General features: G+C 55.1%; 1 protein-coding gene across 2 annotated transcripts in view; it reads right to left on the bottom strand.

Moving 5' to 3' along the window:
* The window catches only part of DNAH1 (dynein axonemal heavy chain 1), an 88,994-nt gene that overhangs the window by 38,361 nt on the left and 34,490 nt on the right, over positions 1 to 16,143 (bottom strand). For both annotated transcript variants that reach the window (XM_021068886.1, XM_021068887.1), the window contains 16 exons: positions 12,996 to 13,153; positions 11,552 to 11,763; positions 10,685 to 10,983; positions 9,129 to 9,279; positions 8,196 to 8,389; positions 7,877 to 8,102; positions 7,269 to 7,388; positions 6,814 to 6,896; positions 5,650 to 5,791; positions 5,015 to 5,170; positions 4,408 to 4,606; positions 4,076 to 4,329; positions 3,293 to 3,505; positions 1,599 to 1,763; positions 491 to 612; positions 251 to 356 (listed from right to left, as the gene is read on the bottom strand). In XM_021068886.1, the coding sequence (XP_020924545.1) occupies positions 251 to 356; positions 491 to 612; positions 1,599 to 1,763; positions 3,293 to 3,505; positions 4,076 to 4,329; positions 4,408 to 4,606; positions 5,015 to 5,170; positions 5,650 to 5,791; positions 6,814 to 6,896; positions 7,269 to 7,388; positions 7,877 to 8,102; positions 8,196 to 8,389; positions 9,129 to 9,279; positions 10,685 to 10,983; positions 11,552 to 11,763; positions 12,996 to 13,153 (2,800 nt within the window). The remainder of the gene's footprint in view (positions 1 to 250; positions 357 to 490; positions 613 to 1,598; positions 1,764 to 3,292; positions 3,506 to 4,075; positions 4,330 to 4,407; positions 4,607 to 5,014; positions 5,171 to 5,649; positions 5,792 to 6,813; positions 6,897 to 7,268; positions 7,389 to 7,876; positions 8,103 to 8,195; positions 8,390 to 9,128; positions 9,280 to 10,684; positions 10,984 to 11,551; positions 11,764 to 12,995; positions 13,154 to 16,143) is intronic.

Raw genomic sequence — 16,143 nt, 5'->3', positions numbered from 1 at the left:
TCTGGCCTCAGGGGTTTCTCAGCTTAGTTAGCACCTCTGTGTATTGGGGGACAGGGCTCCCCTGCATGAGTTTGGAGCCAAGGGCTCCCAACCCTGACTCAAGGATTCTGCAGCTGACTTTCCTCCCATGGGCCCCAAATATGTCTCCAAGGCCCAGGAATCTCACTTGCCACCTCATTTCCTGTTAAAAAGACTTGGGGTAAGAGAGGAGAGGGGCTCTTGGCCCTGAACCCCTGGCCTAGTTACCCACCTGAGCAATGTTCTCGAAGCACTTACGCAGGTGGGGCTGCACAGCTGTGGGGTCTTTTGTCTGAGACAAGATCTCAAGTAGCTCATCATCAGACAGAAAGTAGAACCTGCCAGGGAACATCAATGAGGCAGTGCCTCAGGAGGCCCCTAGGTCCCAGCCATCCTAGGACCCCTGACATCCCTGCACCCCAGCCTTGTGGGCAGGCGCCAACAGAGTGGGCATGGGCCCTGTGGTGCCCACCTGGGGAAGGCACTCCGCTTGGTCTCCAAGTACTCGCTGAGGCTCTTCTGCACCATGTCCAGCAGCTTGTTGCAATCCCGCAGGCTGTCCAGCAGCCTCTGGTCAGAGCACACGTTGATCACCTGTGTGGCCCGGGTCAGAGAGAAACTGGAAGTGAGCACGGTCTGACCGGGAACTGGCAAAGTGGGCTCAGAGAGCACCCACGCCACCTAGAGACACTCAGTGGGGCCTGGGAAGGGATGAGGGCAGGAAAACAGCCCCAAGCCAAGGGCAACGTGCAACACTCCCATCAGCTCCAGAGAAAAAACATCTATGGTCAAAAAATCTAGAGCTGGAGTTCCCATTGTGGCTCAGGAGTAACAAACCTGACTAGTATCTATGAAGATGTAGGGATTTTTGTTTTGTTTTGTGTTGTGTTTTTAGGGCCATAGCTTCGGCATATGGATGTTCCCAGGCTAGGGCTTGAATCACAGCTACAGCTGCCGGCCACAGCCACAGCCACGCCAGATTCGAGCCTCGTCTGCAACCTGCATTGCAGCTCATGGCAACTCCGGATCCTTAACCCACTGAGCAAGACCAGGGATTGAACCTGCTTCCTCATGGATACTAGTCAGATTTCTTACCGCTGAACCATAAAGAGAACTCCCTATGAGGACGTAGGTTTGACCTCTGGCCTCGCTCAATGGATTAAGGATTCCACACTGCTGTGGCTGTGGCTGTGGCTGTGGCTGTGGCTGTGGCCAGCATCTGCAGCTCCAATTTGACCCCTGGAACTGGGAACTTCCATATGCTGTGGGTGCAGCCCTAAAAAGACCAAAAAACAAAAAACAAACATACAAACAAAAAAACAGGGTTAATCAAAGCCGAGGAATTTGATTTGCTATAGGACTTGTCAGGGCCTTAAAAATACTGTAAATCTCCAAAAGGAAAACCATCAAGTCTTGCGTTTCTAAGGCATGTCTTTCAAGACTGGAGAGCCCAGTCAGGGGCACACAGGCCAAAATCAAAGCCTTGGACTTGTCCTCCAGTCTTTCTTGTTCAGGGGGAGATGAGACCAAGAGGCTCCCTGGTGGCCCCAGCTGCCCCTCCCATCCCGGTGTGAGCTCACCTCCCGGTTCTCATAGGCATTCCTCATGACCTTCCTCCAGATCCTTTCCATTGTCTGATAGCGCTTGCTCTCCACTGGCAACTGGCGGTTGATGTCTTCAGAGCTGAAGATGGGCTCCAGGTAGAGCCAAGCCCGCTGACAGTTCAGCCACTCCTCCAGCACCTCCTGGACAGGGCATGGACTATCAGGGCCTGGGGTGCAAGTTGGGTCCTGTCCTCCATGACCTAGACATTTTATCTCAACAGAGTTCTATGCAGACCACTGGGCACCAGAGCCAACGTATGTGGGGAAATTTCTAGATGGTACTCTCAGCCACAGTACTCCAGGGAACAAAGAGACTGCATGGATGCCTGCCCTTTGGAGAAACCCCAAATCCCCCACAGGATGCCCAAGATTCCAACAGAGCAGGGAAGCTGTTCTTTCCCAGGAGAAAACAATGCCCAAAAGAGAAAATCCTGAAATAGCAAGGTTAAAGCCCAATGCATGGAAGACAGAACGAGTCTCCTTTCCTGGGAGGACTCTGGGTCTCTGACCCCAGGATTCTTTGAGGTGCACTGGGACTTGAGCTTGAGATACCTAAAATACCCTAAAATATCAGTCCAAGAGTAAGACTTCTTCAAAACAAGGCACTTCCCCCTCTTCTACTAAATTCCACTTTCCATATTTATCTCTCATCTTTTGCTATCAGTGCAAACTCATTCATTCATTTGTCCATTCTCTTCTTCATGAGATGTGTGCTGTGGCCAACTCTGTGTCAGACCCAGGTCAGGCCCATGTGGGCACCAGGAGAAACAGAGAACAGGGTGTGGTCCCTGCCCTTGAGGAGCCCACAGTCCACAAAACAGCCAGTTGTGCCTCTAATCACCAAGGGCCCAGCATGTGTGATGGGCTCTGTAAGAGGCATCAACAAGGGCCTCAGTGAGAATAGCTTGCAGTCAGGTGTGGGGGAATCAGTGAAGGCTGCTTGATGCTGAGCCCTGTAGGAGATGGAACTCCAGGTAGAGAGGACAGAGTGAACAAAGGATAGAGACCCAGGGACAAAGCTGACAACTTCAGCCATCTATGGATGACCCAAGGAACATAGGCAAGCCCTCCTTATTCAGCTTCCGGCCTTTGGTGGAAGTTGCTGAAGAGCACCCAGGAAGGCCCAGGAAAGGGGCTCCTGGAATCACACCAGTAGGCCTGGCCCTGGGACTGACCACTGGGGCTCTGCAGATAGCCCCAGCCACTGGCCTTAAAGGCTCTGAAGAGCCACAGTCCCCAGTGCCCTGGCACCCTCGCCCCAAGCCAGCTTCAAATGAGACAGAGTGGGAGGCTCAGGACTGAATGCGAGAGAATGTTGAGGGCCTCATGGTATCCAGCCCAGAAAGTCCTGAGTCTGGAGGTCCTAGTTGTCCTAAGGCCAGGCACCACTTCAGGGGTCTGCAGGCAGCTCTCATGCATCCCTCCTCAGCCTCAGCTTTGTACCAAACACTAGCCCCACCCCTATGTGCTAAACTGCCTCTTCAGGCAGCTAAACCTCAGACCCATTCTAGTCCCTTTCCCTTAAGTGAGGGGCCTGTCAGAGAGCCAGGAGCCATGCACACCTGGGCAAGGCACTTCACTGCTTCCAGCCCACCCAGACACCATGAAGAGCAACTTTGGGACAGGGTGCTGCAAGGGTCGGGGAGTGGGGGAGGACAGGAAGGGCCCACCTGGGTCAGCTTCAGCTTGTTCTCCCAGGAGTTGATGCGCTGCTCAAAGGGCTTCTTGTAGGGTGAAAAGGACATGCTCTGGGTCATAACGATGTGATCATCGAGCAATTGCGAGGCCTCGTCTGGGCTCTTGAGGATGTAGGTCTCTGTCTCTTTGTAGGGCATCACATTGAACAAGATTGTGGACCACTCCTTCTCCATCTTGTCCAGTGCCTGGAGTGGGAAAGAGTCAAAGCTGGGCCCGGGAAGGAGCTGGTCTACACTGTCTGAGCAGCACTGAGCAGGGAAGGGCAGGCTCTGCCTGGCCATGACCTTTACTCAAGGACCCTCTCCAAACTCTCAGCTTCTCTGGTCAACAAAACCCCCACAGGCCCTCGTCGGAATCCAAGGCTAACTCATTCTCACATGTGGTGCATGTGTAAGGCATGCATGTACACACACACGGTGGTAAGAGGCTAGGTGCTGGTGAGAAGCCCTGGTTCCACTTCCCAGCTATGTCACCCTGGCCAGTCGCTGAACCTCTCTGAGCCTTAATTTGCTCATCTGTTAAATGAAGCTAATGCTCTCAGCATCTTCCTAAGAGAGGAAGTAACTTGAAAGGAGTAAGTGAGTAACAACAGGGATAGTGGACACTGCCAAGCACCTCACAAACATTGTTAACCCATTTAAGAGGATGCACCTCAAGCTCTGGTCCTGGTGAACGACCCCAGGATGGGCTTTCCTCTCCCCACAACATTGGGCAGCTCACGGGTGGGGCAGCTGGCCCTGCTAGTGGCTGCCCACCTGCTCAATGGTGTACTCCTTGCCGGCCACCTCAGCCACCTTGCTGATGCTCTCAATGTGGTCCTGCAGGTTCATCTCGAGGCAGCGAGCGAAGGTTAGATTGGCCTTGGGTCTGACATTAATGTTGATCTCATTGGACAGCATATCCCAGTGCCGGTTCCTCATGCCAGGGTTGCGCAGCCCCTGGATCAGTGGGATGTATGGCTTGAACTCTTCGATGCGTGTCCGGATGTCTAAGGCCACTTCCTGGCAGGCTGTGGGCAGGGCAGACAGGGGTGAGAGGCTGCTGGCACAGGCCAGGCAGGAGGGCACGGGCTGGCTGGGCTGCCTACCTGGGATGTCCTTGAACTGCTTCACACACTTGTGCATGGTCTTAAAGGACTCGATGACATTCTTTTCCAGCTGCTCAGCATCAATGGCTGACAGGGGGTCATTCATCCAGCTCTCAGACCAACGAAGCCAGTCAGAAGCAGTGGTCCAGAGGTCCAGATAGGGCTGGAACTCCTTCACCATCCTGGAGAGATTGTCATACTGCACAGAAGAGCCAGAGCTGTGTTGGGGTGCGCCCCAGTCTCTCTCCAGAGCTGTGTTGGGGTGTGCCCCAGTCTCTCTCCACTGCTCCTTATTGGGCTCCCTCCCTGCTTCTGAATGCTCTCCCAGATCCTGTCCCCATGGACTCAGGCCTGGCCTCCCTTCTTCCTTCCCCCAGTGGGCTCTGGGCTCTGAGTGGCTGAGCAAGGCCTGCACTGAGCCTCCTTCCTGAGGGCCAGGGGTGGGTCAGCTCCTCTCTGCAGCCTGCTCAGACCTGCCATCCAAATGCCAGGGTCCTGCTACCTGGCCGCTGGCTTCAGATGTGGCTGCAAATGCCAGAGGCTCCCCCTTGAGCCCTTCTCAGGGCTGGGGGTGGGGAGCGGGGCAGCATGCCAGGGAGAGGCCTACATTGGTAATGGGCAAGCCAAAGATGCGCTCGCGGTTGTTGTAGAGCATCGCCAGCTGCTGGCAGTCCTTCAGCTGCTTCTTGACCCGCCGCACCTCATTGGCAATCTCGTGTGCACGTGCAATCTCCACATGGACAGAGAAGCCAGCTACCACCAGCTGTGGGCCAAAAAGCAAGGGGTCAGAAGTCTCTGTGGCCCCACCCATGCCCACACATCCCCACACAAAATATCTCCCAAGATCCACAGGAGGTATCAACATCTTCCAGTTCAGAGAGGACTTTCTTCTTCCACAATGAGTGGTTCCTGTCACAGGCAGCTGACCACCCCATTAACACAGCAAGGTCAGAGGGAGACCCAGTGCCGTGAACGCTGTGCCCATTACCCACTGGAGCACGAGGACATAACAGAAGAGTTGAGTCTCTTTGCTGCTCCTATTTTTTCCTGGAACTTGCTGCCCAAGCACCTCTCTGGCCTTTCAGTTCGTTATTTAGTCACTTGTTCATTTGTCAAACAACTAAACATTGACACAGAACCTCCTGACTGCAAAGGGTCTGGCCTGGCCCTGGAGGGGTAGAGGGGTGGGGGTGGGGGCTGGGTATAAAGCTGGTCCCAGCAGAACCCTCAGCTCAGCCCTACCTGCAGCCCTTCCAGCTTCTCCTGGAAGTTGTTCTGGTCCATGATCTGGATTTTGCGGAATTTCTCCTCATCTTCGATGTGTTGCTGCCGCACTATCTCAATCTGCCCAAGGATCTTAGCGGGCCAGTTGCTGGCAGCCCATCTGGATGGGGAAGGGGTGGGGAAGGGGGAAGGTCACACTGAAATCACAGGGTGGGCAGGCCACAGTGAAGAGGAGAGTAAGGGACCTGGGCAGCAGCTGCAGTAGCTGGGACTGCATAACTGGGAAGCAGAGGTGAGTCGGAAGGCAGCCGCTGCCACTGCCACAGTGTGGGGCTGCCGGGCAGGAGAAGCAGTCCCCACCCTGAGATTGTGGGCAGCATCTAGGGAGATGCACACCCAATGTGCCCAGTGCAGTGACAGGACAGGGAAGGAATGGTGCCCAAAACAAGAGAAACAATCCTGAGTTCCCCGGGTCTGGAGGGGCCTCATCTCAGATGAGGCAAAGTGACAGCTTCTAGCATGCATTTCCTTGGTGCCCTGCCAGGGCCACCAGATGAACTCCCTTTGCCTGGCTGACAGGGGGTCCTGTGGGTTTCAGGGATTCTGCCTACAGCTGGCTTAGGGCTACAGATCCTGGGGGCCACCAACCTGAACACCAGGATGTCCCATTAAGGCAGGTACCTTGGGACTCCTGGGCAGGGCTCCCAGAGGACAGTGCCCATCACTCAGCCCCAGTGACCCCCAGTCTTTTAAGACAGGCTGGGAAGGGCATCTCTTAGGCAGTCCCAACCTAAGGCTGTTTCCCATGAGGCTCTTGAGCTGGGTGGGGATAAGTAACCCCCCTCCCCTGTCACAGACCACCCACCAGGCTGAGTGTTGCCTTCTCTCCATGCTCCCAAGGACCCCCAAAGGCCCCAACCACAAACAAGGGGATCCTAGGCCCAGTGAACATGTGCATGTCACGCCGATGATGGGACAGAGAACGGAGATAGCGTAGGGGGCAGCAGGGTCCCTAGACCAAGAGGCCCAAATGATTTCCTTCTGCCCAATGCCCACCTGGCCTGTGTGGAGTTGAGGCCTCGGACATCTTGGCAGGACATTTCTGCTGTGGCCGCAGAGCCTGCAGCCACATTGGCTCAATACCTACCCCCACCCCCACCTCTTGCTATCCACCCCACTCACTTGTCATTGAAGTCATCTGTGCTGAGGTTGTAAAAGAATTCGTCCATGACTTGGTAGTCATCCATGACCTTCACAATCCGCTCCTGCATGTATAAGCAGTGAGGAGAACTATGTGTGCCTGGGGCATGGGAGGATAACTAGGACCAGGCTCCCCAAAGGGGTAGGGTGCTAGGAAGAGGCTGCTCTCTTCCAGAGAGGGGAGGCCTGGGCAAGCAGAGGAGGTATCGGGTATAAAGTCAGCATTGGGCTCAGAGCTCCAAAGGCCATGGCCAACACACCCCTAACCTCCAGCCCCTCCACCCTCTTGACCTCCCAGACAGCATAGCTCTGAATCCCCCTCATGCACTCGGCCTTATAATCCTGCAAGCCCACCGGTCTTCTGTGTGTCTACCTTACTCCTAGCCTCTAGGACCCTGCCTGTCCCCAGACCCCCAGCCCCCATGTGCCTGCCTCACCTCCAGCCCCACCAGCTTCTCCGGGATGCCCTTCATCCACTCACGAAGCTCCGCCAGCTCTTCAATGCTGTTGGGCTTCTCGTAGATCTTGCGACTGATGCTGCGGAACTCTTCACAGATCTGGCAGGAGGGAGAGGGTGCTGGGGAGTCTGTAAGCCCCTCTCTTGCCTTCCCTAGGGCCTGCTCATCAACCTCGGTCCAAGTGTCCTCCCACTTGGGGGGGACTGTCCCCACTCCACTACACCCTGCAGTGCATTCCAAGAAGGGATGCTGTCAGCCAACTCACTGGGGAGCTGAGGGTCACCCAGTGCATTTCCACTTCCCCAGCCTCCTGCACCTGTACACCATCAGCTCTGCAAAATGATACATCTCAAGGTGACCTTCGTGAGAGCTTCCCAGGTCTTTACAAGTCCAGGGAAAAAGATAGCAGCCCCCACCTCCTGGGACCTCCCATAAGACTCCTGGCAGGGCTGAGGCAGGGTGACTTCCAGACCCTTCCATGGGCCTGACAGTCTGCAGACACCCCTGAGCCTTGCTTGTGGGAGCTCACTGTGTGTGCACTGGTGTGAGTTGGTGCAGTCACTGGGGCCAAGCAGGTGGGCACTTACATCATCCACCTCCTTGTGCAGGTTCTTGGCCAGGATGTCCAGCATGGATGTGGCCAGGGCCTTGCGCTTCTTGGACAGGCTCTGCTTGACATTGTCGACGTTGATGTAGAAGGGTCCGATGATGATGCTGCTGGGCAGTGAGCTGTCCAGGATCTCTTTCTCCTGCAGGTGGGTGAGCACCACCCCCCGCACCTCCTCAGCTGATGGGCACTGTGTCTGGAAGGCCCTGTAGACAGCAGGTATCCACGAGAAGCAGGAGATGGTAAGAGGGTGGGTGGAGGTCACAGAGACACATGGACATGCTCAAACACATACGTACTTGAGGAAGGTGGCAACGTCACTGTTGTTCAGCTCCAGGTACCTTCTGTACTCCTTGGCGTAGGCCTGGAGTGGGATCATGGCCTTGCGCAGAGCATTGGCAATGACGGCCCGCAGCTCCTCCACCAGCGGCTCATGAAGCCCCACTGACTCCAGCAGGGGGTCGCCACTGATGAAGATATCCTCCATCACCAGCTGCAGGGCAAAGAGAGAGGGGTGCAGAACTGGATGAGCCACAGGGCAAAAAGACAGAGGGGCTAGAGTGTGATCCAAAGAATGAGTGAGCAGCAGTGTGGCCAAGCACACAGAGAGCGTGGTGGGGCCAGGGGGAGAGGGTCTGCTGCCATGTCTCTTAGATGGGATGGTAGAGTAATACAAGCAGGAAATCCCCTGAGGCCACCCCAAAGCAGCATCTTCCTCCGCCTTGCCTGGCTCAGCCCCCGTGCCAATGGGGCAGCCAGGTCATGACGACTCTGACTGATCAGCAAGGGAGACAGAGGTCACTGGGGTTCCAGAGGGTCTTGGGCCTGGGGTGGTGAGCCATGCTGTGGTGATGATTGAGAGCTATTGAGAAAGGGTCCTGGGAGAGGAGGCTGGTCTATGTCTACATCTTGAGCAGAAGAGAGAGGTCAGGGGCTAGCATCAAGTTAGCAGACCTGGCTGTGGCAGGGGAGGGTGAGCAAGCCTAGTTGAAACCATAGGTGTGATCCTTAGCAGCTATGTGACCTTGGGCTAAACTTTTCTAAGCCTCATCTACAAAACGGGGGTGTTAATGGCTCCCAGTTCAGTTTATGGTGAAGATTAAATGAGCTGTTCAGGAATGAGAGAGCTGAGCACACTGCCGGGCTGGTGGGAGGCCTGTGATAAAGTTGAACTGCTGTGTCACCGAGGCAGCACCTGGCACAAGTGCCCAGCCCTCAAAGTGCCGCTGTACCTTTTCCAACTGGGGCACTGCATGGGTGGCCAGGATGCCCTTGTCAAAGAGGTTGAGCAGAGAAGTCTCGAACTGCTCCAGCGGCGTACTGTAGTGCACCCCTGAGCTGTCCAGCACCAGGTCCACGATGAACAGGGGGTTCTTGCGGGGCCTGTGGGGGCAGTGGCCGGGCGGACAGTGGGCAAGGGCCTGAAGAGGCCTGCATACAGGAGGCCCAGCCCCTGCCCTGGTGGCCAGCAGGATGGCTCTCAAGCTTCTCCACACATGAAACTTGCCTCTGCTCCCCTCCCAGAAAACTCCAAGTTACCAGAGAGGAAGACCCAGACCAGCCAAACAGGCTTCTCCATTCCTGCCACTTGCCCATAGGCCCATGGGCACCAGGGAGAAGGAGAACCTCTGCATGGTCCTGAGGTCATCAGGTAGGTTGCCCAGACCCTGGGCACTTGTGGTGCCCACACTCTCCCTGGAAGCCCACCATCCTTGGCTCCATGCAATGACCTCCAAACCTGGGTCCCAGCCAAGCGTCCCCAAACCACACTCTGGATTGCCAATCACCCACCACCCTGACCTCGAATGGGCATCTCAGACGCTCCATGTCCCCTGACTCCCACCAGCCACCCACCCACCAGGGCTTGGTCAACTCCAGGAGTCAGCCATGTCTCCTCTCCTGCCCTCCTCCTGCTAGATGTCCTCCTGCAGCCAAACCCAAATCCTGCCCCAAATCTGCCCCATCCAGACCCTGTCACCTCTTGTCTCAACAATGACAAGAGTCTTAAGTCTGACTTCTCTTCTGCCTCACTCGCCCCCACAAATCCAGAGCAGAGTTTTGAACTGTAATTCAGATGGTTTCTCCCTGCTGATGACTGAGGACGACCCTTAAAATAAACCCAGGCCCCAACCAAGACCCCAAGAAGCTCTGCACAATCTGGCCTGGTCCCTGCAACCCTCTTCCATGTCGTCCTGATCAGCCCTCCCTGCCCTCCTAACTCCAGCTGCAGCTGCCAGCCTTTATTTCCTTGACGGCCCCAAGTCCTATCTCCCTTCTGTGTCATGCATTGGTCCCTCCACCTGGTACCTCTGCCCCAGCAACTCCTCATGGCTACTTTCCTCTTGGGCTCAGTTCTTGGCTCAGATGCCACATTCTCCCTGACCCCCTGGCAAGGCACCCCACCCCCGTCTGTCACAGCCCTTGGCAAGATCAGCAACGATTGTGTCTATTTATTTGCTTGCTGTCTGTGCCCATATGACAGCAAGGGCTGTGCCCCTCTTGTTCCCCTAGAACCCTGCTTGGTTTATGGCAAGTGCTCAAAAAACATTTCTCAACTGAGGAGCTCAGTGGCTGACTGAGATATGGAGGTCACCACAAGACTTGACAGTCAGAGCTAGTGGAATATTCCCCAGCAAATGGGGCAGGAGCCAGGCTCCCCCTGGCATCCAGGACCCCACAGTGCTGGGCCCCCAACTCTGGCTGCCCTGGTCCGCCCACCCTGCACTGCCCTAGCCACCGGCACCTGGCAAGGAACAGTTCTGGTGCCTTCTGCCTAGCTGGGCCCCACCTGTAGGGGCTATTTATGAAGTCCTCGCCCCAGACCATGTCATTGGTACAATCGAGCACGCTGCAGCAGGTATCACTGATGAACTGGGAGAAGTTGGTGAGCGAGTCCTGAACCAGGAAGCGCAGCGTGTCCTGCAGTATGTACTTGAGCAGCTCCATCAGCTTGCGCAGCTTCGACATGAGGTACACCTCCCAGTTGGTCTCGTAGAGGTTGTACCAGCCCTTGCTCATGTCACGCAGGCTGCTGCGCATGGCCACCTTGAGTGTGCTGATCCAGGTGTCCTTGAGGAACATCTGCACCTGCAGAGGCCACAGGTGGTCACCCGGGGGTCCCACTGGCCTCAGCCTCCTCACTCAAGGACTCTCTAGACTCAGATGACCATGGAGGGATCTCCTCTGACCCCAGCTTACTGCCAAGTCCTGCCAACAAATGCCCCCTGTGACCTCCTGCAGACCAGGGCTGCTCAGAGGAGGTAGGGACAGAGGGGCTGCCAAAACAGGGCTTTCCTCCAGCCAAGGGAGAGACACAGAGGCACAGAGACAGAGGCAGAAAGAGAGACCAAGGCCCAGAGTGGAGCAGAGAGGAGGAGCTTTCCTCCTAGGCTGGCTGGCGCCTGTCTTCCAAGACCAGGAGTCTGCTTCAGAGGCCACCAGTGTTGGGAGAGAAAATGACTTCAAGATGAACCATCCCTCTTGGCTCCTGCCACAGCCTCCCACAAGGTCTAAAAAGAGGCAAGACCTGGTTTTAAGGAAAGGAGGGGCTCACTAGCAGCTGAGCCACCCCAGGCTTCCTGAGGCTGCTGGCTGTAGAGCTGGGCTCCGAGGCCATGACTGGCTGCTGCCCCCCGTGCCCTAGATGCCCACACACCTGGGAGAAGGTCTGTGACTGGATCTGCTCAAATTCTTCCAGACGGCTGTACTTGGAGAGGCTTGAGTGAAAGAGGGACATGGCAGTCACCTTGTTGCACTCAGCCCGCACCTTGCTGAGGGCTGTGATGACCTCCGACCGCGTAAGCAGGGACACAAAGGTGAAGTCCGCCTTCTGTTCCCGGAAGGGGTATTTGGGGACACTCACCAGCCCTGTGGGGGTTGGGGCCGAGGACCAAGGTCAGGTCGGCCTTGGATGTACCAGGGGTCATCGGGATGGATCTACAGGGGGTTGATGGAGGGAACAACTCCTGCCTCTTCCCTAGAAGAGATGCCCATGTCCCCGGAACCCCTCCTCCCCAACGGCCTACCTGGGGACCCCATGGCCCTGCAGTGAGGTGCCCACTCTCGGGTAGATAAACAAATTCCCCCCAGGTTCCTCTGGGTCACAGCGCCCTTTGAGGCGGGTAAGAACCATGGGCATACAACCCTGCACACAACCCTGGGGCCCATGTGGGACCTGCCCTGGAGCACCAAGAAAGGAAGGCACAGGCCCCAGGGCCCTGGAAATGCCCATGGCCTCACCTCACCCCACCCCAGCTTCCTGGGCAACTCACACACATGGAAGCTGGGGCAGGGTTCAGGGAGCTTAAAATATAGAGCTCTGAGACTCAAGTCTTCCACATGTCAAATGGGGCTGCAGGAATGGCAACTTGCTCTTGCTACTGGAAGAAGAGAGGACTCCATGTCCCTAGGCCAGAGAATCAGAGCTCTTTCATCTACTTCTGGACAAATGCCTTCCTTGCCCACACTTCCCCCTGCTGCTTCCACACCACTCACAATACTTTTTTTTTTTTTTTGGCTGCACCTGAGACATATAGAAGTTCCCAGGCTGGGATCAAATCTTGGACCTATGCCACAGTTGCTGTAACACCATGTTTTTAACCCACTGTGCCACAATGGCAACTCCGAGACTACTATTTTTAAAAGAGCCTTAAAAAGAAAAACAAACAAAAAAAAAAACAGGAATTCCTGTCGTGGCTCAGTGGTTAACGAATCCGACGAGGAACCATGAGGTTGTTGGTTCGATCCCTGGCCTTGCTCAGTGGGTTAAGGATCCGGTTTTGCCATGAGCTGTGATGTAGGTCTCAGATGCAGCTGGGATCCCGCACTGCTGAGACTATGGTGTAGGCCGGCAGCTACGGCTCTGATTGGACCCCTATCCCAGGAACCTCCATATGCCATGACTGCGGCCCTAGAAAATATTAAAAAAAAAAAAAAAAGAGCCTTCTTCCACCCCAGCCCATCCACACACCCCACCCCTCCACCCCCGCTCTCCAGGCAGGTGGGAAAGGGGGATGAATGCTGGAGACAGGGGAGGTGAATGTTGGTTTATGGTCCCAGAGGGAGAGGCCATGGGCCCACATTTGTCCAGCCACCATCACCTTGTGTGGGCACCTTCTCCTCCTCCTTCTTAGGCAGGGTCACGTAGGAGAATGTCTCAGGCTTGGAGGAGACAATTTTGTCAAAGTTGATCTTGTTCATACTGCGCTCATAGTCCAGGTTCACTTCTCTGCAGAGGTTGCTGAGGTGTTCCAGAACCCTGTCCATGGTGACAGGAGAGGGTGGAGTCAGGGGGCTCCATGAACCCTGCCACCGCCACACTGCAGGCTGGCCGGGTCCCAGGCTCTACTCTGCAGACTTGAGGACATGAGTTTGGGGCATCCACTCTGCATTCATGTGCACACCTCCTCCTGGGCCCCAGGCCCTATCGTGCCTGTCTCATGCTACCCACTACCCACATCACATCAGTCCCTGAATCTGCCCATTTTGCTTCTCACTTCTCTTTGTCAGGCTCTTAACACAGCCTAGAAATCCATCTCATCCCTCAAACCTGGAAAAGGATGTTTCTCACCTTCTGTGTAAACCCACGACACGGCTTCCACTCCAGAGGGATTACTAACTGCCTCATATCTCACCCTGAAGTCAGAAGCCATCAGACAGGAACCTCATCGCTCACCCTCAGATCCACAGGCCCATTTTCCAGATGCTCCTTTCCCCACAGTAGAAGGTACACCCATCAGAGCCTCCCTTGGAGTTGAGCTCCACCCACTCTGCCTCTTTTCAGCCACCTCCGTCCTCCATCCTTCCTGCCAGGTCCGTCCCAGTGGCCCACACACAGGCCAGTGTCTTCCACCATTAGAAACGGTACCCCGGCTGCACGTCCTCCTATGAATTTTCCATCCCTTCTTGTCCCTTTATGGCAAAGCAGGTGCTCTCCTCCCCCTCACTTCTTCTCTCCTCCCCCACCTCCAAGGCACATCATCCAATCCAGTGGTGGCCATCCTCATCTCACTGGACACCCAGAGATTTGACTTGATGGCTCTCATCTCTCCCTGCAGCTATCTTCACAGAACTCCTAGGACACCTTCTGCGGGTTCTTCCTTGCCTCCCTGACTTCTACATGTTGGCCTGTCCCAGGACTCAGCCCTGAAGTCCTTCCTCTGCTCTAGCCCTTCCCCTTCTCCTCAGGCAGCCCACCTGGTCCTTCGATTCCCTGAGAACCAGCAAGTCTCCCCTGGCGTAGCTACTGCCCACTCAGCATCACCCCTGGGGTGGGGGTGGGGTCTCACCACATGCAAGGCCCAGCCTCTCTCTCTGCCCCTGCCTAGTCCCAGCCTCTGTCATCACACTCAGCAGCATAAGGCACCCAAGCCAAACCGGGTGAGCCCTGTTGCCTCCTCCTCTGCTGCTTATGCATTTGGCACATTTGACCACAAGCAGATCTCACTGGCTCCATCTCCAAAGAAACTCCAAATGTATCTACTTCTTCCCTACTCCTCAGCCACTGCCCTGGCCCCAGCCACTACCATCATCTCCAGCCTGGATGATACCGTTAGTCTCCTCACTGACCACGGTGCCCTCCCCTCTTGCCCCCTTACAACCCATTCTCCACGTGACAGGAACACAGAAGATATTTTAAACATGTAGGGGAGTTCCCTGGTGCACTACTGGTTAGGATTTGGTGTTCTCACTGCTGTGGTCAAATTCAATCCCTGGTCTAGGAAATGATATCCCACACCAAGCCACTGCACACCAAGGCCAAAATTAATTAAACACCTAAATGGCTTAGGCCTGTCCTCTGCTCAAAGCCCTCCACAGGGCGTGCTCTTTGTCACCACCTGCATAATGATGCCCAGCCCCCTTCTGCAACATCTCCCAGGCTACTTTGCCCTCTCTGCTCCATTCCAGCCACACTGACCCATAATGCTCCTCATGACCCGCAAATGTGTCCCCACCTCCCAGATTCAGCACTGTTTTCTCCTCAACCAGAATCCTCTTTTCCCCTTACATCATTTGCCTCAACTCAAAGTTTCACCCTGGTGAGGCCTCCTCTCACCACCTGATATAAGCAGCTTCTCTGAGATATCTCCGCTTCCTTCCCTCCCTCTGCTGTCACAGTACTCATCAGAATCCCAGTCACCCAGATTTTTCACTGCCTGTCTTCCTGGCTGGCCTGAGAGCCAGGAGGGGGCCCTTTGTTGGGGGTGCTCACCGCTGTGCCCCAGTCCTGGTACAAGATGTGTACCTGCCACACAAATGGCTGGCAGCCTGTTGGATGTCCACTGCCTCCTAATTGCACCTCACTTTTTGTTGTAGAATTTGTTCCTTTCTCGCTGGACTCAGGAGAAGATGAAGCATCCCCAGCTGCAGGGGTACACCATCTCAACTAGTCTATGCTGATCCCGGAGGGGTTTGTCCCAACAGTATTTATTTAGGAGTGATGACATCCAGTTATGACTGACTGATGACTGATGCAGAGCTAAAGAATCACGCCACTTGTCCTGTCTCCCTCAGGACAAACTCTGTGGTGTCACTCATGCTCCAGAGTTCCCCATGGGGTCGCAGAGGCTAGACTTCTCCTGAAATTCCAACTCTGCCTGGCCACCTCCTCCATCATATCCTGCCCGCTTCACTCCCTTATAGACCCTCCTGGGAGGACCTCATCCAAAAACCACACATACACAAACCTCCCCAAAAGGCTCTGCTTCTAAGGACTCCAATCCACACAGAACTTGATGGACTGTGGGCCATGCACCTCTGCAAGTGCTGCTGCCATCCTCCCTGAAGGCAAAGCCAGCACACACCAGAGACAGAGCGAGCCCTGAAGTCCAAGCTGGGACGTCCTGCACTGGATTTCTTCTTATAGGTAAAGTAGCGAATTTCCCTGTTTTTTAAACCAATCTAAGCCCAGGATCTTTGTAACTTATAGCCAAAGAGATACGAACTGATATAAAACTTAAGCGATAGAATTCTAGTCAACCAAGATAATGGAGGCTATATCAGTCCACCCTCCCAGTACATTCTTAAAAGGGAAGGAAAAGAAAGAAAATCAAGAACAAAGAACATTACTCACATTCATACCTTTAGCATAACTAGAATAAAGAAAATGCCCTGGAGTCCCTGTTGTGGCACAGTGGTTAACAAATCCGACTAGGAACCATGAGGTTGCGAGTTCAATCCCTGCCCTTTCTCAGTGGGTTAAGGATCCGGCGTTGCTGTGAGCTGTGGTGTAGGTTGCAGATGCCGTGA

Source organism: Sus scrofa, chromosome 13 (assembly GCF_000003025.6).
Source record: "Sus scrofa isolate TJ Tabasco breed Duroc chromosome 13, Sscrofa11.1, whole genome shotgun sequence".
Lineage (NCBI taxonomy): Eukaryota > Metazoa > Chordata > Mammalia > Artiodactyla > Suidae > Sus > Sus scrofa.
The sequence above is the reverse complement of the archived record's forward strand: the minus strand, read 5'-3'. Positions and strand labels throughout refer to the sequence as shown.